General features: G+C 37.8%; 1 protein-coding gene across 20 annotated transcripts in view; it reads left to right on the forward strand.

The window, feature by feature from the left end:
- The window catches only part of Myo81F (unconventional myosin 81F), a 281,418-nt gene that overhangs the window by 156,873 nt on the left and 97,607 nt on the right, over positions 1–26,938 (forward strand). For 16 of the 20 annotated variants that reach the window (XR_016268481.1, XM_089461766.1, XM_089461781.1 and 13 more), the window contains 2 exons: positions 697–809; positions 26,102–26,354. Coding sequence is in view for 16 of the 20 variants with exons in the window: in XM_089461766.1 (XP_089317892.1) it covers positions 697–809; positions 26,102–26,354 (366 nt within the window). In the remaining 4 variants the exon portion in view is untranslated. Of the gene's footprint in view, positions 1–696; positions 810–26,101; positions 26,355–26,938 lie in introns of those variants that run through there. The other 4 variants (XR_016268484.1, XM_089461782.1, XR_016268482.1 and 1 more) reach the window with 3 other exon arrangements.

The following is a 26,938-nucleotide window of genomic DNA, read 5'->3' on the forward strand; positions in this document are numbered from 1 at the left end:
TAACCCTTTTTTGGTGCATAAAAAGGTCACACATGAAGCGAACAAATTTTGTTTTGCCAATTTCATAAATAAATACCTCTATTATCTGTAAACTAATCTTAATTCATTAATTGCCATATAACTTAAAGGGTATTTTTAACAATGAATGTTGATTTAAGGAGTGTACCTAAACTTTTTTTTGCCGACTGTACATGTATCATTTTTGACTGCGCAACCTCTTTATAACTTCTTTATGTTTAGTAATTTATTAGTAGTTAATCTAATAACTAATCACTAATGCCACGGACAAGATAATAGGCTAATCAAACTAAATTGAGAAGTCCTTTTTTAGCACTCGTAAATAATTGAAGTCTGGTCTATGAAAAATCTGTATTATATTCGAAACTAATATATATAGTTTGATGATCAAATTAAATGAAGCAATCAGTTGTGAAATTAAAAACTGAATACAAATTTAAAGTATTTCTATATCATACTTCGAATATTTTCTTACATCGTGACCCAAAAATAATATTATCTCTCTCTTTATCCTTTATTACGTGAGGTTTTTTACATCTTTTAAGTATCACACGCCAGAAAAAATGTACAATTTTTTTATGTATATTCATTCTACCATACCATAATAATATATTTTTCTTATCAATCCCATTAATAACTGAAACGACGTGTTAAATTAATAGTATCAATATTTCATAGGTGGCAACTGCTTTACGTGAAATGCGTCGTGTTGATGAAGAAATGAAAAAACGCGAAAGAATCACATTTGAAACTCCTACGAATGATTATAAGGCAATTGAAGATTGCGAGAGGTAATTAAATATACGAATAGCAGTCTACTTATATATACTATATAATTACTACTATATACATATAATATATACTACTATATATAATTATATAAGTTAAGTTCTTTCTTTATTTAAACGGTAAAAAAAGATGTTTTTATATTTTACTGCTTAAATGCAGTCCGTTTTATTCAAGAACAAATTTGCAACTAAATTACTTAAATCAATTCTATCCCTAGCTGAGCTGTGGTTCAGTCGACGACGTTGGCAGCGGCGTCGCTCGTGGTGTTGTTGAACCGTTGTGCAATTCTTAGAATTGCTGGAGCTCTGGTTGGCGTGTGCAAGAAGTCCGCTAGACATTGTGTCAGCAGTTTTGGCTTATTGGTCTGATCAGTTTGTTACGTTTTATTTGTGTTGCAACAATTCCCATTGGGTTTTTTTGAAGAATATATTTGTTGTTAACTCTTCCCCCTTTGACTTGAGCTTGTCCTCAAGCGATCATTAAAAGAAGGGAATGTCGTTGAACTGTATGTTTTCTATGGTTCGTCTTGGTGCCTCTGTTACTTTCTGTACCTGGCTATTGTCCAATAGTAACGTAATTTTTTTCGCCCTCTTTGTGTAGAGGAAGGCAATGACAATGATAATCACGACTATGCAGACCAATATTATGGATGATATTGCCTGTGTCGTAAGTTTTAGGTGTTCTAGTCTTTGGGTATTGTTGATGTGTAATGCCTGCAAAGCATTTAGTGATAGAATTTGGAGTCGTCTCGATTCTTCTGGTGTCATCTGTATTATCGAGGAGCCGACTCTCAGTGTGCTGCTCTCTAGGTTGTTGAAAGTCCGGTTGCCAATTGAAATGGACTCGTTGGTAAAGCGAATGACATAGGTGCCATTTAACCATGTACTCTTTGTCGTCGATCTCACCACTCCATCAAAGTTGTTGAGGATCAGAAGACCGTTGGCCACTTCTTCGATGGGTTCCACATGCTCGGCGTTACTGAACTCACACAGCGACTTTTCTCCATTGAGGAGCCTAGGCAAACATGTACTATTGCTAATGTTGACAATGTTATTTTTTGAACAAATCTTAATGTTATTATATTTTTTACAATTTTTTATAATTCCAAACATTACATTTGTGCGAGACAATATTTCTTTATACTCTATGTTTATGATAACGTTATTTCTTTCATAATCAGTTTCTTCTACGTTAGGTATTTTTATTACATAAAACAAAGTAGTAGTATTGTGAAATATGGCCACGTCTGAATATTCTAGCATTTCTTCTACAGACAATGAAGGCATTCTACCAGCTTTGAAGATTCTCTCTATTTCATCTATTTCTGCCTTTTTTAGTAAAAATGAGTTTATTACGTTAACTTTTGCCCATTGTATGGCATATTTTATATTAATAACCTCCTCTTTGATCAATCTAACTTGGTTCTGTAAACTTTCCGCTATATCATGTGTGAATCTATCGTCTTTCCGTATATTGTTTGTAAGGGTATTGGTAACTGTGGTCAGCTTATTTAATCTTTGTTCTAACTGTGAGTTTATTATTACTTGTTTGTTATTGTTATCTATGACTTTATTAATATGTTCTTCTATCTGCACGAAGTCATCATGATCTGGGTTGCCTGCTATGTATTTCCAAGCTGTGCCTAGAATATTAATGGTCCTTGTGGTCCTCTTGTTAATGTCATAATCTATAGTGCGTAAAGTCAAGTGAGTTTGGTTAATTTCGTGGTGCAAGGTGTGGTATAAACTGCTAAATTTAAAATTTTTTCTGTATGAAATTCTATCTGCTCTAAAGCTTCTTTAATTTTGCCTAAGTTAATAATATGAATAATTCTTGTTGTCGTTGTTTGTATCTTGCCTAATCCGTCGTAGATCGTTATGGTTTGTGCTTCCGTATGATTCGTTATGTCCATATTCGGTTCGATAGGTTGTACCATCATCGCCATTATTGCGAGTAGTATATAAATGTCAAACGTTTTTTATATTACTTTTATGTATGACTCTATTTGTTGAGGTTAGTACTGTTATGTTTCTGTCCTCTTTTACTGTTTCTTTTTTATATCTGGGAGACAATTTAGTTCCTAGTCTGTTGTTGATCTTGACGTATATTTCTTGTCCTGGTGTGTAGGTACGTATTTCGTTGCGTCTTTTATTGTGGTTCTGTAAGTCCATCATTTGTTTCTGTCTAAGTCTGTCAATGTTGTCTTGTCTAGATTTTTCATATTGTTCTGGGTTCGTCGTTAGGTTTCTGCCAAAAAACAAATCTAGTGGTCGTCTGTTAGTCGTTGAATGAATGGTGTAGTTATATTCGTATATTGATTTGTCAATTAATTCTTGAAAGGTTTTATATTCTTGTTTTCTTTTGTTACATCTCATGATGTCTAAAAGCGTAGAGTGAAATCGTTCGACTTGGCCGTTGACTGTGCTTTTATAAGGTGGAGCGTTATAAATTTCAATCCCTAATTGATCTCGCATCATGAATGTTATGGATGCTGAATTCAGAGATTTTTCGTTATCTATGACCACGAATTTCGGAACTCCATAATAAAATAAAATGTCGTGAAGTGGTTTTTTAATGTCCTCTATTGCTCTAGATTTGATGATGCGTCCTTGGGCTAGTTTCGAAAATTTATCTATTGCTGTCAGGACTAAGTTTTTGCCTGTCGTGTATATGTCTACATGAATTATATGTCCAGGATATTGAGGTATGGGTGTTTCGTTTAGTTTAGGGTTGTTTGGTTGTCTGCCGTATTTTTCTTCTTTACAAACTTGACATTGTTTGACTAATGTCGCTATTTTCTGTTTCATTTTAGGGAAGTAATGGGTTTCTGATAATTGTTTTTTATTTTCTATTGCGTTGCGGTGAGCTCTATTGTGTATTTTTAGTATATGTTCATCCTGCTCTGTTTCATTAGTCAAGTCCTTCACTTGTGTCTGGGTGAATCTGATTTTATAATTCCTAAAGTGTTTGGGGTATATTTGTTGAATTTGGTTCATGATTTCTTCTGACGTTATTATTCCGTTAATTACAGAAGGGTTTAAATACTTTTTTAATATCTGAACTAAGTTATTTTCTGTGAGCTCTTGTCTAGTTAGTAGGTGTCTATGGAAAGTTGGGAACGGAATTTGGAATTTATAGTCGTCTGTGTTAGCTTTGTTTAAGAATATTTGATTCTTGAATACGTTTATCGGGACCTCCATACTAGGTATTAGGTTATGACTTGAACTTTCTGCGCTATGCTGAGTGGATGTTACTGAATTGATTTGGTTTACTATGGGTATTCTTGACAATGCGTCTGCTACTGTGTTATCCCTGCCTGGTTTATAAAGGAGTTCATAATCAAACTCTTCTAGGTACGTTTTCCATCGTTTGATTCGAGCGTTGCCATTCCAACTGCTAAGCGAATGTGTAAGTGGTTGATGGTCTGTGTATATTTTTACTTTTGCCTTACCGTAAAGGTAATTTTTGAGGGCTTTTAGTGCCCAAATAATCGCCAACATTTATTTTTCATTAGTGGCATAATTTTCTTCAGATTTTGACAATGTTCTTGAAAGGAAGCATATGGGTCGTTTATTCTGAGATAAGACTGCTCCAATTGCATAATTAGATGCGTCTGTTGTTAATTGAAATTCCTTATTAAAGTCTGGGTATTGTAAAATGACTTCATTGGATATTAGAGCGTTTTTGATTTTATCAAAGGAATCAATGGCTTCTTGATTGAGATTAATTAGTTTTTTTGAAGACTGGCTTTTGGACACTCGTCCATCCTCCCCTCTTAAAAGAGAGCTAAGTGGTTTTGCCAACATAGCGAAATCTCTTATGAACCTTCTATAGTAGCTAGAGAGTCCGAGGAAGGATCTCAAATCTTTGAGTGTTTTTGGATAGGGATACTTGGCTATGGTTGCTATTTTGTCTGGGTTAGTCTCGACGCCTTTATCTGAGATGACAAAGCCGAGAAATTCTACTTTGTCTTTAAAGAACTCGCATTTGTCTAACTGACATTTCATGTTAGCTTCTTGAAGAGTTCGAAAAATTGTGTCCAGATTTTCAGCATGTGTTTCATTATCTTTTCTAAATATGCATATATGCTAAATAGGCATATCTTGCCGATATATCACGAAGAATGTCATCTAACGCCCTACGAAAAATAGAAGGTGCGTTTTTCAGACCGAAAGGGAGTCTTGTAAACTCGTATTTTCCGTTGTTTACGGAGAAGGCGGTCTTTTCAATATCTGCTTCTTTTAATGGAATTTGGTGGAAGCCACTTTTTAAGTCAAGCACTGAAAAAATTTTATTATTCCCAAGTTGTGCTAGTACTTCGTTTATTTCTGGAATAGGGTACTTGTGTGCTATTGTTTCTTTATTAAGCTTTCTGTAATCAATAACCATTATATACTTTTTTTTCTTGGGAAGCATCCATTTTCTTGGGAACAATCCACCCTGGTGAATTGTAGGGTGATCGGGATGGGCGAATAATTCCGTCCTCTAAAAGTTCTCGTATTTGTTTATGGACTTCGTCTTTTAAAGACATTGGGAATTGGTAAAATTTAGAATATATGGGTGAATCTGTCTTGGTTCGAATTTCTGCTTTTACATTGGTTGTGTAGGTTAATTTTTCGTTTGGGGTGGCAAATAAATTGGGGTATTTCGTAACTAACTGTTTTAATCTTTGTTTCTGTTCGATAGTCATGTGATCTGTCCGTGGTATGACAATGTTAACTGCCTCGATTTTTTTCTGTCTAAGGGGTATAAATATGGTATCTTTAATTATTAATTGATTCTTGCTGCTATGGATTACGGCGTCTAGTTCTTTAAGGCTGTCGTTGCCCAGAATTGCGTCAAATGCTTTTAACGTAGGTAATAGGAAAAATTTTACTTGGATATCTTGTCTGTCAAAGAGATTAGCGATTTTATGGTGAGTTATTTTTATATTTCCGCCGACTGTTACGGCTTCGAAAGGCTTTTGATTGGGAATAGGGTTAGAAACTAGTTTGGGCTGTATGTAGTTTCTGTTTGAACCTGTGTCTATTAGTATTTTAAGTATTTCTCCGCTTTTTGTCTTACATTCTATGTAAGGAAGCGAAGAGCTAGTTATTCTAAAAAAATTGATGTTATCATGTTCAATGAGGCTCTCTTGTTCGTCGTCATTTTGTTCAATTTGTTGTGCGTACTCTTGTAGTGATTGTTCGTGTTCGGTCTGTTGTTCGTAGCTTTCGATGGTCTGTCCGTATTCTTCCATACTTATGGAAGCGTTGTGGTAGTCATTGTCGGGATATTCCTCTCCCATTTGAATATTAAAATTTCTTTGTCTTTTATCTGTTGTATTTGCTATTGGTGGAGGTCTTTTCCCTGGTTCAAAATTTGGCCTGTTCATGTAATTTACCATCCGTGTTTGGATGCTTTTGTCAACGTCCATTGGTTCGGGGCGTGGCTGTGGTTTGGGTGCTAATGGTCGGGGCGGTACGTTTGTCTGATGAGGTTGCGTTTGGTAATATTGTTGTCTATGGTATTGGTGTCCCTGATTCATGGTATTTGGCCATGCATGTTGCATTGGCACTTGAGCTCTGAAATCAATTGGTACAGTTCTCATCATCTGAGGGGAATTTTGTGCGTATTGAACCATACACGGTGGTAACATGGTTGGTGTTGTGTTTCGGGCTACGCTTTTGTGACCTGTTTGATGGCTTTTATTGAAGGCTATGTTTGTTCTATAGTTCTGATTTTCTAATTTCAAACATAAATGGAGGGCTGAGGGAAGGTCTGCTGGTTCCTTTATGCTAAGAATACGTGGCAAGTCTCCACGTGCTTTTTCTCTGTACATTTTCGTCATGAGTAGTTCTGACTCTCTACTGAGTTCCATACATCCTACCTTGTTCAGTATTAAAGTCAGCTGGTTATAGACAACCTGATAAAACTGTTCTACTGTCTGGTTGTTGCCCTGTATTAACATAGTCATCTCGTATTCTAATGTATTTATATCTCTTTTATCTGCATAGTGCAGTGTGAGACACTTGGAGATGGCATTCCAATTAAGGGGTACATTGTACGATTCGAGGGCCGCGTCGGCTTGGCCGATGATCTTATTTCTCACTGTATGCAAAATGCCATAGTACATTGGTGATCCAACTTGGCTTGCATATATGGAGAGTATGCGATCCACACTCTTTTTCCATGAGCTAAATTCGATCTTATTGCCGGAAAATTCCCTAAGACTTTTGACAATGTCTGGTACTCTGTTAAGGTCGTTCAAATTTTGATTGTCATTTATGGTCTGATCGTCCACGTCATTGAATTCCCTGGAAGGATTAATTATTTGTCTCACTAGCGTCGGAAGTTGTTCTGTCAAAATTTGAGCGACAGTGGCTGCAATCAACTGTTCTGCGTTATTCGCCATGCCTCTGTTCTGTAAGTGTTCGTTCTGACGGTCTATATGTCGTTGTTGCTGTCTATTGATAATATGTGCACCTACTTGGGGTTGTTCGACTAACACTGGGGGCCTAATCAAATTATTCTCGTTAGCCATACGTTATTAATTGCCTTTTTTTGTGGCTTTGATCTATTGTTTTATGTTTACAGGTGGATTTCTGATTGAATTTATTGATGTTAGTGTTAGTTTATGATTATCATTAGTACAACTTAATTTCCATAAATAAATTTTTATTATAAAAAATTGTTTTTTTTTTTTTCTTTTAAATTTAAATTTTTTATTTTTATTTTATATTAAGACCAGTGGCTGGTTTTTCCCTTCTACTTTGGAGGGTCCCTTGGGAATCGCAAAGTTGAGTGATTTTATACTACTATTGTAGTCACTTTGAATTTGATCGCTTTACGCTTTTTTAATTTTTGTGTTTTCTTAATATTTTATTTTTTCTCTTTATTTTTCTCAAAATTTTTCTTAAATTTTCTTAAACTTGTTTAACTTTTATTTTTCTCAAAAATTTTTCTTATATTTTATTACACTTATTTACTTTTGGGTTTTCTTAAATATTCTTATATTGTATTACACTTGTTCGTTTTAGTTTTGTTAGTTTCGTATTTTTATATTTCTAACTTACAATAATGATGATGTGGCGGTCTTCACTGCTGATTCGGATTTCATCCTTTTTGGCTGTTCCTACTGGGGATCCTGCGACCAGAATCCGTTGAAGTATCCTGTGGGCGGGCCGTACAGGATTACCGTCCACCGATGGGCAATCGAACTATTACGTTCCAGACTACCTTTCACAAATTTCACTGAACGTCGAAGTTACGCGATGTGAGTTGCTTTAGTGATTTTCGGTCGCGCTCGTACAGGCGTTTTGCTGTGTTGTAACGCGATCGAATATTCATTTTATTTAAACCGACTCTGCTTTTAACTTGCAGTATCACGCACGTACTAAACGTTTTGCTGTATTGCGCGCGAAGCCGGTCCCTGCTCGGGCGCCAGTTAAGTTCTTTCTTTATTTAAACGGTAAAAAAAGATGTTTTTATATTTTACTGCTTAAATGCAGTCCGTTTTATTCAAGAACAAATTTGCAACTAAATTACTTAAATCAATTCTATCCCTAGCTGAGCTGTGGTTCAGTCGACGACGTTGGCAGCGGCGTCGCTCGTGGTGTTGTTGAACCGTTGTGCAATTCTTCTTAGAATTGCTGGAGCTCTGGTTGGCGTGTGCAAGAAGTCCGCTAGACATTGTGTCAGCAGTTTTGGCTTATTGGTCTGATCAGCTTGTTACGTTTTATTTGTGTTGCAACAATTCCCATTGGGTTTTGTTGCAATGTAGAATATTTTTGTTTTTAACTTGAAGAATATATTTGTTGTTAACTTATAAGGTGCGTGAAATAAGTTACCGGTCACTAAGCTTAACACTATAAATAAATATTCAATTATAATATACAAAACCAGGTAAGAACGTTTCAGTCGAGCGTTACCAACACATTTGCCACATCTGGAGATATGATATCGAATGCAAAGTATCGATCTATCGATCGAGTACATGATGAGAGGTATCAAAAGAAAAGCATCGTACTCATAAAAATATCGAGACAAAAGCATCGATGTTGCTAGTTATCGTTCGGGGAAAATAGGCTGCTAGTTTTTGTAATAGTACTTCCATCTTTAGAGAATAGATAGGGTTTGATAGTGCATGCTTGTAAAAATTTCATTTAATTTTGCGACTTGGATTTTACCTTGAACCCATTGAAAATAGGAAATCGGGGTATAATGGTTTTGTTAAAAGTATGCAATAGGATATTCTTGATTAGGGAGACGAGCTGAGTCGACTTGGCCCTGTCCGTATGTCTATCCGTCCGTCCGTCTGTCCGTATGTATGAACGCGTCGATCTCAGAAGCTATACGAGCTAAAGACTTGAAATTTTTTGTCTAGGTCCGTGTATATCACGCGCATATCGAGTTTTTCTCTATATATTGATAACTGCTCCCGATATTTTATTATCGATCATATTAGTTATATCTCCTACACCTTTAGAGCTAGAGCTTCCCTATTTTAAATGTAGACTTATATGTATTTTATAAAATTTCGGTTTTTGTTGGAAGTACTAGAGATTTGTGCTTTGGAATGTATATACATTATGATTATGTTCTGAAAGTTTCATTGAGATTGTACGTCTAGAAATTAAATTATTCAACAAATAAATTTTTATAATGTTGCTCACACTGCAGCGCAGCCTAACCGCAGTCGCTGCTTACTGCGCAGTTAACAGAGCGCGTTCTAATACGTGCGTGTGTATGTATGTGTGCCGAAAAGAAGTGCAGAGTGATTAGAATATCAGATTAGAGGGTTCAGGGTATCTCCTAGTCGAGCAGTCTCGACTAGACTCTTCTTACTTGTTTCTTTAGAGGTTGCTTTAGCAGAATAAAATTCAATGCAGGAAGAGAAGAAGAAGAAGAAATCATGTTGCCGTGTCCGTCTGTCTGTATGTTTGAATGCGTCGATTTCAGAAGATATAAGAGCTAGAGACTTTAATTTTTTTTAAATGTCCGTATATATGCGGATATCGAGTTTATCCAAAGACAGGTAGGTAGCCTCTAATAGAGACTGCTCGACTACGAGATCTTCTGAACCCTTGGACCAATAGCTATTTCAATCATTTTTCGCGTCTTTCAGCTTACACAAGAAACACGCACACACGCATATATACATACATACACGCACACAAACACGCATACACACTCACACACACAGACACAAACATGCATAAGCACGCATGGGCTGCAGTGTACGCTTACCATGAGCAAATCATTGTTTAATAACTTTTTGTGGACATACGATCTTCATATCACTTTTAGATAATGATTATAACATGGATTTGCTTGTAATTGCCAAAGCACTAGTCTCTAGTATTTGAAATACGCTTTTTACAAAAGTGACGGTGAGGGGGTGGATCTAGGGGTGGGGGTAAATTTGATCAAAAACCGAAATTGTATAATACATAAAAAATTTGGAGACTCTAGCAATAAAGGTGTAGAAGATATCATTTCATAACTGGTTTTAAAAACGATAAAAACGCACGGGATGCGTAATCGATTTTTTGTGATAAACTCGACCATATTTGTAACAAGCGTATCTCAAATACTAGAGAATTGTGCTAAATTGTGATAAATGAACTCATAATAATACAATCACAATCTAAAAGTTTCATGAAGGAAGTTCATCCACAACCTATTAAATATTTAACATTCCCATAGTAAAGTCACACTGCAGCTCATGCTTATTTATGCGTGCGTGCGTATATGTGTCTATTAGAGGTGCGAAACTATCGATAGTGGGCGATTGTAAATTCAGACCCATCGATATTTGTCGATTGTATCGTCGATAGTACCCCGATAGTCGTCAATATGAAACAACTGTAATTAAGTATTAAAAAACTTGGCCTATTAAATGTTTTAAACAATTAAAGCTCTTTAAAATTCGGTTAATGTAAAATAATATAAAAAATCAGTTATTTTACTAAATTCAATGAAGTAAAAATTTATAAAAGAAAATGATAAACATATTTTGTGTTTTGGGCTTTTGATTATACTCCTTTCCACACGTCGAACACCTTTCAAAATTTTTGTCGGTTGTATGTAACAAACAGAAGGAGGCGTGGCAGACCCCACAAAGTATATATATTCTTGATCAGGGCGACGAGCTGAGTTGATTTGGCCCTATCCGTCTGTCTGTCCGTCTGTCCGTATGTATGAACGCGTCGATTTCAGAAGATATAAGAGCTAGAGACTTCAAATTTTTTTTAAATGTCCGTAATTACAGCGCGCATATCAAGTTTATCATTAAAAATCGATAACTCATCCTTATCGAAAACCAGTTATAAAATTATATCTTCTACACCTTTATTGCTAGAGTCTCCAAATTTTTTAATGTATGCTTATACAATTTCGGTTTTTGTTAAAATGTAGTCCCACCTCTAAATTCACCCCCTCACCCTCACTTTTGTAAAAAGCGTATTTCAAATACTAGAGACTTGTGCTTTGGCAATTACATGCATATTCATGTTATAATCATAATCTGAAAGTTTCATGAAGATCGTACGTCCATAAAAAACAACAATTAAACAATTATGTTCTCATAGTAAGCGCACACTGCAGCCCATGCGTGTTTATGCGTGGGTGCTTGTGTGTGTATGTGTATGTATGTGTTTGTGTATGTGTGTGTGTATGTGAGTGTGTGTATGCGTTTGTGTCTGTATGCGTGTGTGTATGTATGCCTGTGTGTGCGTACGTGCGTGTGTGTGTGTGTGTGTGTGTGTGCGTGTTTTTTGTGTAAGCTGAAAGACGCGAAAAATTATTGAAATAGCTATTACTCCAAGGGTTCAGGGGATCTCGTAGTCGAGCAGTCTCGAATAGAGCTTTCTTACTTGTTTTTTTTAAATGACCGTATATACAGCGCGATGTCGAGTTTGCTTTTAAAATTCGATAAATCATCCCGTTATGTTTTTATCGAGTAAAAACATTCAAGTTCAAGTCAGATGCCAGCTAATTGTGAATGATTTTTCATTTATTTTAATTTCTTAAATATTCAATATAATATGTAGATCATATGCTGAAAGTTTCATTAAATTCCGTTCAGTCAAAAATTAATAAAAAATAATCAAATATTTGGCCAATTAACAAACGCACGTGCAGCAGCTACAACCGCATCGTATACGTGTGCACACATACATTCAAACTTCTTCTGAAACATTCTTTGAGTCACATCAGCTGTTAGTTTGGTTTATTTTTGGTAGATGGCGCTGCAGCAGTGAATCTATTTGAGTTTTGCCAGCGCCGCTTTCAGAAGTAAGGTGGCGTAGTGTGTTAGCTGCATGACGCTCGATCGAATCCCGATCGAGGCAATTAATGTTAATTTTTTTAATTGTTTCAAAATATTTTTATATTTTCATCAGAGTTTTTATTTAATTTATATATTTAAATACATCGAAATTGAAACTTTAGCCATACTAAATAGGCATTTTTATTAGTTGGGTTCAAGGTAGTATCTAGTCGAGCACTCTCGACTAGAGTTTTCTTACTTGTTTTTTAATATAGTATTAACAGCTTATCCTTATAAGTGTACCATTGGATTATATGAATTTATTATTAAATTTTTCTTAAATCTGAAAATTTTTTTTTTTTTAAATTTATTTACGCACCTCTGTGCATGTATAAACACAATAAGGACTAACAAGAGGGCCATCGCCGTCTATTGGACACTTCTTTTTTATACCCTGAACCCATTTTCAATGGGAAATCAGGGTATAATGGTTTTGTTGAAATGTATGTAACAGGGAGAAGGAGGCGTGGCAGACCCCACAAAGTATATATATTCTTGATCAGGGCGACGAGCTGAGTTGATTTGGCCCTGTCCGTCTGTCCGTCTGTCCGTATGTATGAACGCGTCGATTTCAGAAGATATAAGAGCTAGAGACTTCAATTTTTTTTAAAATGTCTGTAATTACAGCGCGCATATCAAGTTTATCATTAAAAATCGATAACTCATCCCGATCTTTTTTATCGATAAAAAACCTTATCGAAAACCAGTTATAAAATTATATCTTCTACACCTTTATTGCTAGAGTCTCCAGATTTTTAATGTATGCTTATATGCAATTTATACAATTTCGGTTTTTGTTAAAATAAACCCCCCACCTCTAAATTCACCCCCTCACCCTCATTTTTGTAAAAAGCGTATTTCAAATACTAGAGACTTGTGCTTTGGAAATTACATGCATATTCATGTTATAATCATGAAAGTTTCATGAAGATCGTATGTCCACAAAAAAAGTTTTTAAGCAATTAAGTTCTCATATTAAGCGCACACTGCAGCCCATGCGTGTTTATGCGTGGGTGCTTGTGTGTGTATGTGTTTGTGTATGTGTGTATGTATGTGTGTGTGTGTTTTTTTTTTTTTTTTTTTTTTTATATTCATTTATTGACAAAATTATATAACAAATTACAAGTTGCGTGGTGGCTAGGATAGCGCGCGGTGCTTGCGGGACGGCCGTAAAGCATTGCTTCGCAATCACTATGCGCTACCTTAGCCTGGGACAGCTCGTCTTCTCGATCGCTCGACTCTGCGGAGCTCCATCATCACCGTGGCCGCGAAGGTGCTTGTTAGTTCCCAAGCTTCCTCCGATTCCAGCATGGCGTTGACTAAGTTGTCCGCTCTGATGGAGCGGCCCACTGCCTCTTCCAGACGACGCCTCTCCTCCAGGAACCGTCCACATTCGAAAAGAATGTGGTTGGCGTCTTCCACATGCCCTCGCTCGCACCAGGGGCACTCGTCAGATTCCTCGTGGCCAAAGCGCTTCAAATAGCTCCGAAAGCATCCATGACCCGAGAGGATCTGCGTAAGGTAGAAGTTAACCTCGCCATGTTTGCGGTTAACCCAAGGTTCAAGCTCCGGGATGAGCTTGTGCGTCCACCGCCCTTTAGCTGAGCTATTCCACCTTCTTTGCCATCGTGCGATGCTGTTCGCCTTGACAGCGTTGAGTCGCGTAGGCCCGTGCGAATTCCGCTCCACGGCTTCGGCGACCAAATACTCCAGTGGCACCATACCGGCTATGACGAGCGCCGCGTCATCGGAGATAGTCCTGAAAGCGCAGCTGACTCTGATTGCGCTCAGCCTGTAGATCGCGCAAATGCCTCGGCTGTAGCTCGGCGTTGCCATCGCTCTTGCCCATATTGGCGCAGCATAGAGGATGACAGACCTAATGACGCTCATTAGGAGGAGACGTCGTTGCTGTTTAGGTCCCCGCGTGTTAAGCATGATTCTCGAGAGAGCTCTACAAGAATCAGCTGCCTTTTTATGCACATATTCTAAGTGCTCGCGGAAAGTTAATCTTGTGTCTATCATGACACCAAGATATTTTATCGCCCTCTTTGACGCAATGGTGACGCTGCCGATCTTTATATTGGCAGTTTCCACTCTTTTGCGACTGCTGACTAGTACAACTTCGGTCTTGTGTGCCGCAAGCTCGAGCCCAGCTCCTGTCAACCAGCTTCGTATGCGATTGATACTTTCGCAGCACATATCCTCTGTATCTTTGAGCTCCTTTCCTATGGCCACGACTACCAAGCGCAGTACGCCGTCGTACATGATGTTCCATAGGAGAGGCCCCAGCACTGAGCCTTGGGGTACTCCAGCTGACACTGTATGAGTTTGGGGACCCTCACTCGTGTTGTATACCAGTGTTCTTCCACTGAAGTAGCTCTTTATTATCTCTCTTAGATATTTAGGGATATTATATTGTGACAGCGCATTCAGTATCATATCCCAACTAGCTGTGTTGAAGGCATTCCTTACATCCAGGGTCGCGATGATGCAGTATTCCTTCGTCCCGTGCCTCCATCTGGTGCCTTGAATAGCGGAAGTGGCCAGACCGACAACTTTGTTAAGCGCGTCCGTTGTTGACCGGGCCTTCCGGAATCCAAATTGGTTTGGTGACAGGCCTCCGGCGCTTGCAATCGCAGTCTACAGCCTAGAGCAGATCAGTTTCTCAAACACCTTTCCCATGGTGTCTAAGAGACAGATCGGTCTGTACGAAGATGGCTCATCTAGTGGTTTGCCAGCCTTGGGTAGCAATACCAGATTCTGGGCTTTCCATTTTGCCGGGAACGTCTCTTGGATCAGGCATTCGTTAAATAATTCGGCGAACGTACTTGGATGCAAGGCGAGGGCTAGCTTTAGCGCACGATTTGCCCTGGAGCCCTGGAGCTGTGTTGGTTCTAAGACCTCGGAGAACTTCTGATATTTCTTCCTCTGTAAAACAATTTCAGTGCTCGTTGAGCCCTGATCAGCAGACTCGGACTCAGGGGCGTGAATGGAGCTTAGACTTTCTGGAAAGAGTGTTTCCACAATCGATTTAAGCTCCAGACGATCCGTAGGCTGCACCTGTCTACCTGCGTATAGTCTTTTAACTACTATCTTATATGCCCTGCCCCAAGGGTCATATTCGGCTGAGTCGCACAACTGTAAAAAACATTCTCTTTTGCTTGCCCGAATGGCCTTCTTCAGCTGTCTTCTAGCTGCCTGGTAAGCTAACTGTTTCTCAAAAAACGTTGACCTATCGCGAGCCCGTTGGTAGCTTCTTCTCGCCTGGATGCATTTGCGACGAATTTCACCTATTTGCGTATTCCACCAATACGTAGGCTCATGTTGTCGCGTGAACTGTTTGCGACGTAACATGCTGCTATTGCAGGCACACTGTATTTGGGCTACCATTTGGCATGCTCTGGCCTCAGCATTACCAATTGTACCCAGAGACTGAATGGCCTCTGAAAAGACCGCGGGATCAAAAGTATCTAGTCGATACGACTCCCTTCATAAGGTGCCCTGGCAGGTGGCTCACCTATTGTGAACAGAAGTGCCGTATGAAATCTGCCTGTATAGCTATCGCAATGGCTCCATGTTGCTCCCCGAAAGAGGGATGAAGTGACAAAAGTAATGTCGATAACAGACCCGTATCCCGCCCGACTGAAGGTGTACTCATGGCCAGTGTTGAGCAGTGCAACATCTAGTGTCGCGAAGATCTCCAGTAGGATACGACCTCTGGCATTTGTTGTGGGGCTACCCCATTCTAGCGCCCAGGAGTTAAAATCTCCAGCTATAATGGCCTTCCGACCCCTAGCATCCTCGGCAAGCTCGTCGAGCACCGTCGTGAATTCACTGAGCTGCATGCTGGGGGCCAGATAGCAACTGTAAAGCCATAAGTTACCATTTCGGCCGCGTACAAACCCATTGAATGACTTAACATTCGAAAGTACGTTCGTTGAGTTGCCGCATACCCACAACGCAGCTTTGCCATTAACGTCTGTTGACCATGTCCTAGGGCAGCTGGTTCTACAGTGGTGAGGCTCACTGAGAAAAGCTACATCTATACATTTTTCCCTAATGGTCTGCTCTAGAAGATCTTGGGCAGCAACACAATGATTTAAGTTAAGCTGCAAAAACCTTAACATTTCATTTTACGAGCAGCTTCACGGTAAGATGGGCACTTGAAGCTGCCTGCTGAATGGTCCGTCTGCTTTTCACCTTTCCGGATGCAAAGGCTACATTTTGGTGGCTTGGTGCATGCTTTTGCATTGTGACCCATCTCTCCACACCTGAAACAGGCGCCCTTTAGGTCACAGTCGCTGCGACAGTTTGCTGCCATATGACCGTAATCGAGGCACTTGAAACAGCGTTTAGGCTGTTCCACGGCTCGGATACGGCATACTACCCATCCTATTCTAATTTTGGACAGCTCGAGGAGAGTTTTAGCTTTCCCAATTGGAAGAGCAACCGTAGCTCTTTGCTGTCCACCAAAAGCTGGCCGAAGCGATTTGATAGCCTCAATGGGGAGTGAGCTATCCTTCAACCCCACCCTAATTGCCTCCAAGATCTCCTCTCACCAAAGTTAGTGAGCAGCTGATTGTCCGCTGTAATTTCCAGCATTACTAACAGCTGTTAGAGTGAATGCACCTGATTTTTTATTATTTGCATAAATGTGACGCCTAATGTGACAAATGTTTTCGCGCTTAAAAAAAGAAAGGGAAAGAGGAATGCCCTGACGCCAGAAACGGTGACGCTATTGCCCCCCTCTCTTGCACCACCGGATTGTACCACTGGGGTACTCCGCGAGACCGCCGCGAAGTAAGTCTTTGATAGTTTTTGCCGTCGCTGGGTGCGTCGCGCACACAGCAACCACAGTTCTCGACTAGAGCTTTCTTACTTGTTTTGTTATATAGTTAGTGCTTTAAACTTAACTTTGACCACTAGGTTTCTTTTAATTTATACGGAAACCCATCATTCAACACAGGTGGAAATTGTGACGTTTATTTGTTTATGACATTTGTCTTACGGCAAGGATTTGAGCCCCGATACCAGAATCTATCTCGTACCACCATTATGCCTGAAAATGTATTGTATTTTCGTTTTAAGAGTCGTCTCGGCACGGATTTGAACCTAGGTATTGCCTATACCACCATTTAGCCACGATTTCTTTTAGGTTATCGAATTATCTAGTGCACCAAAACTTGCTAGAAATTATGTTATTATTTATTGTATAATTATGTTATGGCAAGGACTTTCACCCCATTACTTTGCAAATCGCAGAAGTACTTCGTAATTTTGCCAAAAATTGCCCAATTGGATTGGAACAATTTATTTGTACTTGCTTTTTTAATAAGTTATTTTTATAGAATTATTGACACGTCACCATTTCCCTTTATTTCTCTGCTCGGGCGCCAGTTAAGCGCTCCCACACTAGAGTACTAGTGATTGGGGACGCTGTGTTGGGTTCTTGTGAATATATAACAACTTTGTGTTCAATGAAATAATATATTTTATATAATTTGGAACAATAGGTATAATATATTTTATATAATTTGGAACAATAGGTCTAAACTCTCTCTAGTCCGAATATAAACTGAACTAAATCTGTTCTACTCGTTAGGTTCTCCCCTTGAATGTCTGACTGGACTCTCCAGCTCCTTAGATTGTCGATAGTCTTAACTCTTCCCCATCTAAATATCTGCGTCCCGCAGATCAGGGTGCATATGTCCATTATAATGACATTCATCCGATATAAATTGTCCAATATAATGATATTCATCCAATATAAATTGTCCAATATAATGGTATTCATCCAATATAAATTTTCCAATATAATGATATTCATGCAATATAAATTGTCCAATATAATGATATTTATCACTGACCAGAGAACACATAGACTGTCTCCTAGGGCCTATCAATTTCGTATTTGCTCGGCTTTTCACTTTTTAGGTTCGGGCTACGAAAATATGCGAAAGTAAAATCATTCCGCTTCATGCGCTCGACCGAGATGGTCAAATGTTGAATAAAAGATGACTCTATGCTCGATTTTTATACCCTGAACCCATTGAAAATGGGAAATCAGGGTATAATGGTTTTGTGAAAAAGTATGTAACGGGCAGAAGGAGGCGTGGCAGACCCCACAAAGTATATATATTCTTGATCAGCGTGACGAGCTGAGTCGATATAGCCCTGTTCGTCTGTCTGTCCGTCCGTCCGTCCGTCCGTCCGTATGAGTGCGTCGATCTCAGAAGTTACAAGAGCTAGAGAGCTGAAATTTGGCATGCATACTCGTGTGTACCATACGCAGTACGAGTTTGCTTTATTTTTTCGATAAATCATCCGATAACTTTTTTATCGAGAATAATCGAAAAATTGATTTTGTTTTTTCAGCCTCATTAGAATACTATTAAACCTGGAGACTTCAAATTTGCGTTGTATATGAAATTAATGGATACAAAGATTGTAATTTACAGATTTTGGATACCATGCCCCCTTCGCCCCCAATTTGTAAAAAACGCATTTCAAATACTAGGGACTTGTGCTTTGGAATGTACATATATTTGAACATTATGATTACCCTCTGAAAGTTTCATGAAGATCGTACGTCTACAAAAGAAATTATTTGACAAATAAATTCTTATAATATTGCCCACACTGCAGCGCAGCCCAAGCGCAGTCGCTGCTTACTGCGCAGTTAGCAGATCGCAGGCTTATGCGTGCGTGTGGATGCATGTGTATGTATGTGTGCATAAAAGAAGTGCAGAATGATTAGAATATCAGCTTAGAGGGTTCAGGGTATCTCCCAGTCGAGCAGTCTCGACTGGAGCCTTCTTACTTGTTGTTCTTGCTCTCTCGCTCTCTCAAATACGTATGTATGCATGTGAGCACAAGCAGCAGCTCACGAAAATTGAAATTTCTTCGGGTTAGACTGCCGTTTCTTCCCTTACGTGAAGTGTATTCCGAATATTAAAAATGCATTCTGATAGGCAAACCCACAGTCATTGAAATAAAATCAGATGCTTAAAGATAAGCGCGAGTTACCCAGTCACTATACCACACACACATATATGTACATACATGTATGTACATACATACATATGTGTATGAGTTACTCGCCGGCACGTTCTATGCGCTCTGCGTTTTTTGTTGAAATTTGTTCGCCACGATCCCCTTTTGAGTGAAGGTTACACCGAAATTTAAAAAGCGTTTGCCACGCCCATGCAAACAAAATGTAGCGTTTCGATGGATATTCGTGGGAAGGGTATGAAAGTTTTGATGCGCACAAAGAATATGATTTCGCGACGAGCATGCACACTCACTTGCACACTTAGTACATGTATGGCCAAATGTATGACAGTGAAGGAAGCTCTTGCTGCCTGTTGTACACATAAAGAATACATTTTCGCGACGAGCATGCACACACACATTTATTTCAATGACTGTTGGCCTATCAGAATGCATTTTTAAAAATTAAACTCAGTGGGAAAAATGGGATAAAATTTTCGGTCCCCTGTACCCGTTCATATATGTACATACATGTACAGGTGCATGCAAGTAAAAAAACGTATCAAAAGTAATGGGAAGTGCACCTGACACTTTAGTTAGTCCGCTATTTAAATATAAGCGCGCTTCCTCAAATTGGTTCACACCATTAAAAGTTGAGGTAGGCACACGCCAATGTTCATCTCCCAAGCATACAAACAAAGATATACACACACGCGCATGTAAAGGCACATAGGTATACAAAAGCTTCTACAAGTGATATCCTATAATTGTGAACAGCACATCCCATCAATCAAATGTATATACATACATACATATGTATGTGAGGACTTCACAAGATCGACCAAATGCAAATGCTGGACTGTAAAAATGCTACAGGCGGCAAGAGCTTCGCACACAGGCATACAAATGCTCATAGTACATGTAGCAAGCGAGAGTTTGTGTGTGCATGCTCATCGCGAAAACATTTTCATTATGCGCACCAACGCTTTCATACCCTTCCCACAAATAATAACGAAAACGCAAATATTTTCTACGAGCTTGGTAAACGGTTTGAAGAGTTCGGAATACTCGGCAGTCTAACCCGAAGAAATTTCAATTTTCGTGAGCTGCTGCTTGTGCTCACATGCATACATACATATACATATTTGAGAAAGCGAGAGAGCAAGAACAAAAATTGAGAATAGAGGCATCTTTTATTCAACATTTGACCATCTAGGTCGAGCGCATGAAGCGGAATGATTGTACTTTCGCATATTTTCGTAGCCCGAACCTAAAAAGTGAAGAGCCGAGCAAATACGAAATTGATAGGCCCTAGGAGACAGATTTTTCGGTGTTGAAAAACTTTGTACTACATGTCTAGTCTATGTGTTCTCTGGTCAGTGTATTTATCCAATATAAATTGCCCAATATAATGATATTTATCGATAGTTCCAGAGTCCATTAGCATAAAGAGGGCCATCGATATCCACCTTCAAGTTAATTCACAGCATTCATAGTTCCATGCATTTAGTATTTATTGTAAGCGCATTTATTTCATTCCCTTTGGCATCTCGGAAATCCCTATTACAATGAATGATCGAAACTAGGAAGGATATACCACGTGTAAAATTCTGTGGATGCTATGGGTGCTAAGGAAGTTAAGGAAGTTAAAAGAGGATTATTACAACTTAATTAATTAAAATGTGCATTTCCCTTTTTTTTCCTATTTTCTTAAGTGTGATTTATGAAGAAATTTTCCAGTTTTTGTTTTGATTGTCACATTTCGGGTTTCCTTTACTTCGTCTTTTGCAAATCTTAATTTGATTGTTTCTTTTACATTATATCATTGAATTACTAATTGTATTGAATTACGTGTGTTATGTGTATTACAACGTGTGTTATTGCGTTGTCTGTTATAGAATTACTTGAATTACCAATTACTAGTTGTATTATCTTTTGTTACCGAACCGGCAAACAGTTTTTATTATTTTATATGGCTTGGCTTCCCAAGCCTTATCAAAAAATAATAATAATAATCAGGATCCTTTTTGGTGTAAGACCTACTTAGGTGAGGGTGGTTCCACAATCATCTGGTCTCTCTCTTTCATTTCTTTATTTATTTTACTTTTTTCTTTTATATATTGTTGCCAGACTTATTCTCTTCCGAAAGGGAAGCCCAAAGTATACCTTTTTGGTTCTAAGACCTACTAGGGTAATGGTTATTCCACGATCGAATAGAAGGTCTCTGCAATTCATGTTTTTATTTTTGCATATTTATGCAATGTTTGTTGATTAGAGATTTCCAGACAACCGCCTTTTAATTTTGTTATATAGTTAGTGCTTTAAACTTAACCTTGACGACTAGGTTTCTTTTAATTTATACGGAAACCCATCATTCAACACAGGTGGAAATTGTGACGTTTATTTGTTTATGACATTTGTCTTACGGCAAGGATTTGAACCTCGATACGAGAATCAATCTCGTACCACCATTATGCCTGAAAATTTATTGTATTTTCGTTTTAAGAGTCGTCTCGGCACGGATTTGAACCTAGGTATTGCCAATACCACCATTCAGCCACGATTTCTTTTATGTTATAGAATTATCTAGTGCACCAACACTTGCTAGAAATTATGTTATTATGTTATTATTATGTTATGGCAAGGACTTTCACCCCATTACTTTGCAAATCGCAGAAGTACTTCGTAATTTTGCCAACAATTGCCCAATTGGATTGGAACAATTTATATGTACTTGCTTTTTTAATAAGTTATTGTTGTTATTCTGGTTTGTTGTTGTTGCTGCTGTCGCTGTTGTTGTTGCTGCTTTCGCTGTTGTTGTTGTTGTTGTCATTGCTGCAGTTCCTGTTGCTTTTGCTGCCGCTGTTGTTACTGTTGTTGTTTTTGCTGTTGTTATTGCTGCTATCGCTGTTGTTGTCCTCGTTGTTATTGCTGCAGTTGCTGTTGCTTTTGCTGTCGCTTTTGCTGCTGTTGTTACTGTTGTTGTTGTTGTTGTTATTGCTGCAGTTGCTGTTGCTTTTGCTGTCGCTGTTGCTGCTGTTGTTGCTTTTGTTGTTTTTGCTGTTGTTGTTGTTTGGTTATTGCTGCAGTTGCTGCTGCTTTTGCCACGTAAAATGCACAAAAGTGACACATGTCACGGTCGCCATGTAAACAACGTTTTTAATTGAAAGGCATGAACTCTTTGGTTTGAGTTCTGGACAGCGAATGCTCTCCGTATTTTATTCAATTAATGTCTTAGCCTAAAATAAAAAAAAGTCTACATAAAGAATTCTGTCGCTTAAAGCAGCGGCAGAATGGGAGTATAGCATGCCGTATGTGTGTGTATATATGTTTGTATATACATGCAGAAGGCATATAGATTTTAGCGTTTAAGTACGTTGCAGATCTCACGCTGAAGGCCGGTTTATCATAGCTCGCAAATAACAGTTGACACTTTTTCGTTGTCTGCAAATAATCAAAAAGACTTAGATAGAAACTGATTTTGTCGCGACTGGCTTAGGTCTGCTCACGCTCTGAGCGAGACTGTTATTTTTTCTGTTTTCGTTTCCCTCAAGTCAGTCACTGATCGTTTACCTGAATTAAATGAAGCAAACAGTCTTTTGGGTATGTATGGGTAATCACACGCGATTGTTGCGTTCATGCGCTCATGCACACGAAGGCAAAGATCATTTCGGTTGAGTTTTTTAGTCAAATAGTCTCTTGCTAAGAGTCTTTGTGTGACCGAAAATCATATTAGTCTTTATGCGACTGTTATTTGAGAACGTCACACGAATGAGTCATTTCAATGGGTCTAATCGAAATCGATTCTAAGCAATACAAAGACTGCCGCTCAGAGCGAGATCGTGTCTGCACAATTTTTCCGGTTATGATACGAAGCAAAGCATATACAAACAAGTAAGAAAGCTCTAGTCGAGACTATTCGACTACGAGATCGCCTGAACCCTTGGAGTAATAGCTATTTCAATAATTTTTCGCGTCTTTCAGCTTACACAAGAAACACGCACACACACACACACACACACACACACACACACACGCATGGGCGGCAGTGAGCGCTTACTATGAGAACTTAATTGCTTAATAACTTTTTTGTGGACGTACGATCTTCATGAAACTTTCAGATTGTGATTATAACATGAATATGCAAGATCATGTCTCTAGTATTTGAAATACGCTTTTTACAAAAGTGAGGGTGAGGGGGTGAATTTAAGGGTGGGGGGTAAATTTTAACAAAAACCGAAATTGTATAAATTGCATATAAGCATACATTAAAAATTTGGAGACTCTAGCAATAAAGGTGTAGAAGATATAATTTTATAACTGGTTTTCGATACGGTTTTTATCGATAAAAAAAGATCGGGATGAGTTATCGATTTTTAATGATAAACTTGATATGCGCGCTGTAATTACGGACATTTTAAAAAAGTTTGAAGTCTCTAGCCCTTATATCTTCTGAAATCGACGCGTTCATATATACGGACATACGGACGGACGGACAGACGGACAAACGGACAGACAGACGGACAGGGCCAAATCAACTCAGCTCGTCGCCCTGATCAAGAATATATATACTTTGTGGGGTCTGCCACGCCGCCTTATGCCTGTTACATACATTTCAACAAAACCATTATACCCCGATTTCCCATTGAAAATGGGTTCAGGGTATAAAAAACGATCAACTCTTATTTGCGAGCTCTGCGGCTTATACATAAGTGATCGATCATATTACTGCACTTATGTTTAGCTGTTATAATATAAAAGAAGCACCAAAGTGTGAGCATGATACCCTTACTTATGTTGGGTATATGTCTACATTGATATATTGTATGTTATTGTATGTGTGAAATTTTTTTGTTTTTTTTTTGAAATGGGAATAACGTCTATATTTTTTCATGTAACTAAAAAATTCAACTTATATTAAAAAATAGACACATCATAGAATAACAACAACAAAAAACCAGTTTAAACAATAAAAATTTTTAGCATAAATTCGGCATACTTCACAAAAAACTCAAAATTTCGCTAGCCAGGTTAATAGGTGTGCCCAGCAAATAAAAAAAAAAATATATATAAATTTTCTGAAATATTGTAGAATATTTAGAACATATTTAGATAAGTATGGTTAATACCCTGTATATCCGCATTTATTCGCAATGACTGTTGACTGCTGACTGCTGATTCTTTGGGGCATAGAGGATATTAACTTTCAACACCTTTCCACAGGAATGGTGCTCCATTCCTCCTGAGTATTTTCCAATAATTGGGAGTAATTGAAGCAGGTAGTCTTGGAAACTTGCCTTTTCAGGTGTCCCCAACGGTTCTCAATTGGATTGAGATCTGGAGGCTGACTTGCCACTCATAAACTTCAATCCTATTTTCATGAAACCAATCCTTAACTACTGGGGAGTCCTATTTAGGATCGTTATCCTGTTGGAATTTCTATTTTAGATGTATGTTGTCGTGGGCATATGGCAGCATAACACTACTCAATTAATAAAAATAAAAATTTTGATGCTCCAATCAAATTATATTCAATAAAAATAGTACCTTTGCTTACTTAAAAACTCTTTAATATTTTAATAATTTTTTGTTTAGTTAAACACACCTATTAATGTGTCCAGGCCAATTTTGAGGTAGAGAATGTATAACAGCCTAAACCTTTTAGCGAGTAAATTTTTTTAGGGGGATTTTGCCTATTTCCTTTTCAAAAAGTGTGGCCATACCTAACAAAATAAATTTCATACCGTACTTATTCTAAAATATGCTAGAATCTTTGGGTCACACCTATTAATTTGACCATGAGTGTATATATATATTGTTAATTTTTATACCCTGAACCCATTTTCAATGGGAAATCGGGGTATAATGGTTTTGTTGAAATGTATGTAACAGGGAGAAGGCGGCGTGACAGACCCCACAAAGTATATATGTTCTTGATCAGGGCGACGACCTGAGTTGATTTGGCCCTGTCCGTCTGTCCGTATGTTTGAACGCGTCGATTTCCGAAGATATAGGAGCTAGAGACTTAAATTTTTTTTTAAATGTTGGTAATTACAGCGCGGATATCGAGTTTATAATTAAAAATCGATAACTCATCCCGATCTTTTTTTATCGATAAAAACCGTATCGAAACCCAGTTTTAAAATTATATCTTCTACACCTTTATTGCTAGAGCCTCCAAATTTTTAATGTATGCTTATATGCTATTTATACAATTTCGGTTTTTGTTAAAATTTATCCTCCACCCCTATATTCACCCCCTCACCCTCACATTTGTAAAAAGCGTATTACAAATACTAGAGACTTGTGCTTTGGCAAATACCTGTATATTCATGTTATAATCATAACCTTTCATGAAGATCGTATGTCCGCAAAAAAAGTAATTAAACAATTAAGTTCTCATAATAAGCGCACACTGCACCCCATGCGTGTTTATGCGTGGCTGCTTGTGTGTGTATGTGTTTGTGTACGTATGTTTGTGTATGTGTGTTTGTATGCCTGTGTGTGCGTGCCTGCGTGTGTCTGTGGGTGTGTGTGCGTGTTTCTTGTGTAAGCTGAAAGACGAAAGATGAAATAGCTATTACTCCAATGATTCAGGGGATCTCGTAGTCGAGCAGTCTCGACTAGAGCTTTCTTACTTGTTTTAATTGTTGCAAAGTATTTTTTATTTTGATAAATAAGTTTTCTATTTGATTTACATTTTTAAATAAACCGAAATTGAAATTTTAAACATAGTAAATGGGCATTTTTATTAGTTGGGTTCAGGGTAGTATCTAGTCGAGCACTCTCGACTAGAGTTTTCTTACTTGTTTCTTACTAATATTTTGGTGATATGTAGTTGGAAACGGTATGGTACATTCATTATTAACACAGATACTATATAAATATATATTTTACGCAGTAACAATATTGTTTTTCTCGATGGAAATTATTTTACTTAACATTTCCAAATACAAATGTGTTAATATTTTAACTTATTGAATTTCCTTTCAGATTAGTACAAACAGAAATGAAAGTGCTTACTAATATGGCGGAACACATGAATAATAGTATAGGAAAATCAATTGACAAAAACACAGTTTCTGAAAATAATTCTACTGAAGATGGATCTGCGCAAAACTTAGATACGGTGGATTTAGATAATTTGTTTGCATTCTTGACAGAAGGAACAACCGTACCAACTAATTCAGTAATTGAAGAAATTAATGACACTATGAGTAGTTTGGTACAGGATCTTGATGGCGAAGTGAGTAACTATAATGAACCCTCAATGCTTTTTATATCCTAAAGAAAATAAAAACTGGGAAATTAAGGTATCGTGGACAGAAGGAGGCGTGACAATATATATATTCTTGATCAGGGTGACGAGCTGATTTGATTTAGTCCTGCCCGTCTGTCCGTCCGTCCGTCGAGCTTATTTAAAAATATCGATCTCATCCATAATAAGGTTTAAACACAAGATCTAAAAAAGATTCACAATTCATAAAAAAGATAGTGGTAAATTTTCGGAATTAAGTAATTTGCATTACAAGTTGATGACCGGAATATTAAAATCACCCAACACAAGAAGCAAGTCTATCATTTACATGCTCATGAATTTCTTTAATAGAAGATGTATGTTGAGCATAAACTTGCACATCAGAAAAGGAAGGGATATAAGAGCATATGATAAATAATGAGCATGATGGAGGCTTAATTAAACCCCTATGAACTATGCAAGAATATATTTTTAACTGCAGACTTTAAGCTTCTGAGAAGAAGATTGCATACTATTTAGTTTTTTGGTATAACTTTCGATGATGATTGCACCGAAGGTTGATTTTCGGAAAA

The sequence above is a fragment of the Drosophila arizonae genome, chromosome 2 (genome assembly GCF_054131065.1).
Source record: "Drosophila arizonae isolate 15081-1271.41 chromosome 2, UAZ_ARI_1.0, whole genome shotgun sequence".
Classification (NCBI taxonomy): domain Eukaryota; kingdom Metazoa; phylum Arthropoda; class Insecta; order Diptera; family Drosophilidae; genus Drosophila; species Drosophila arizonae.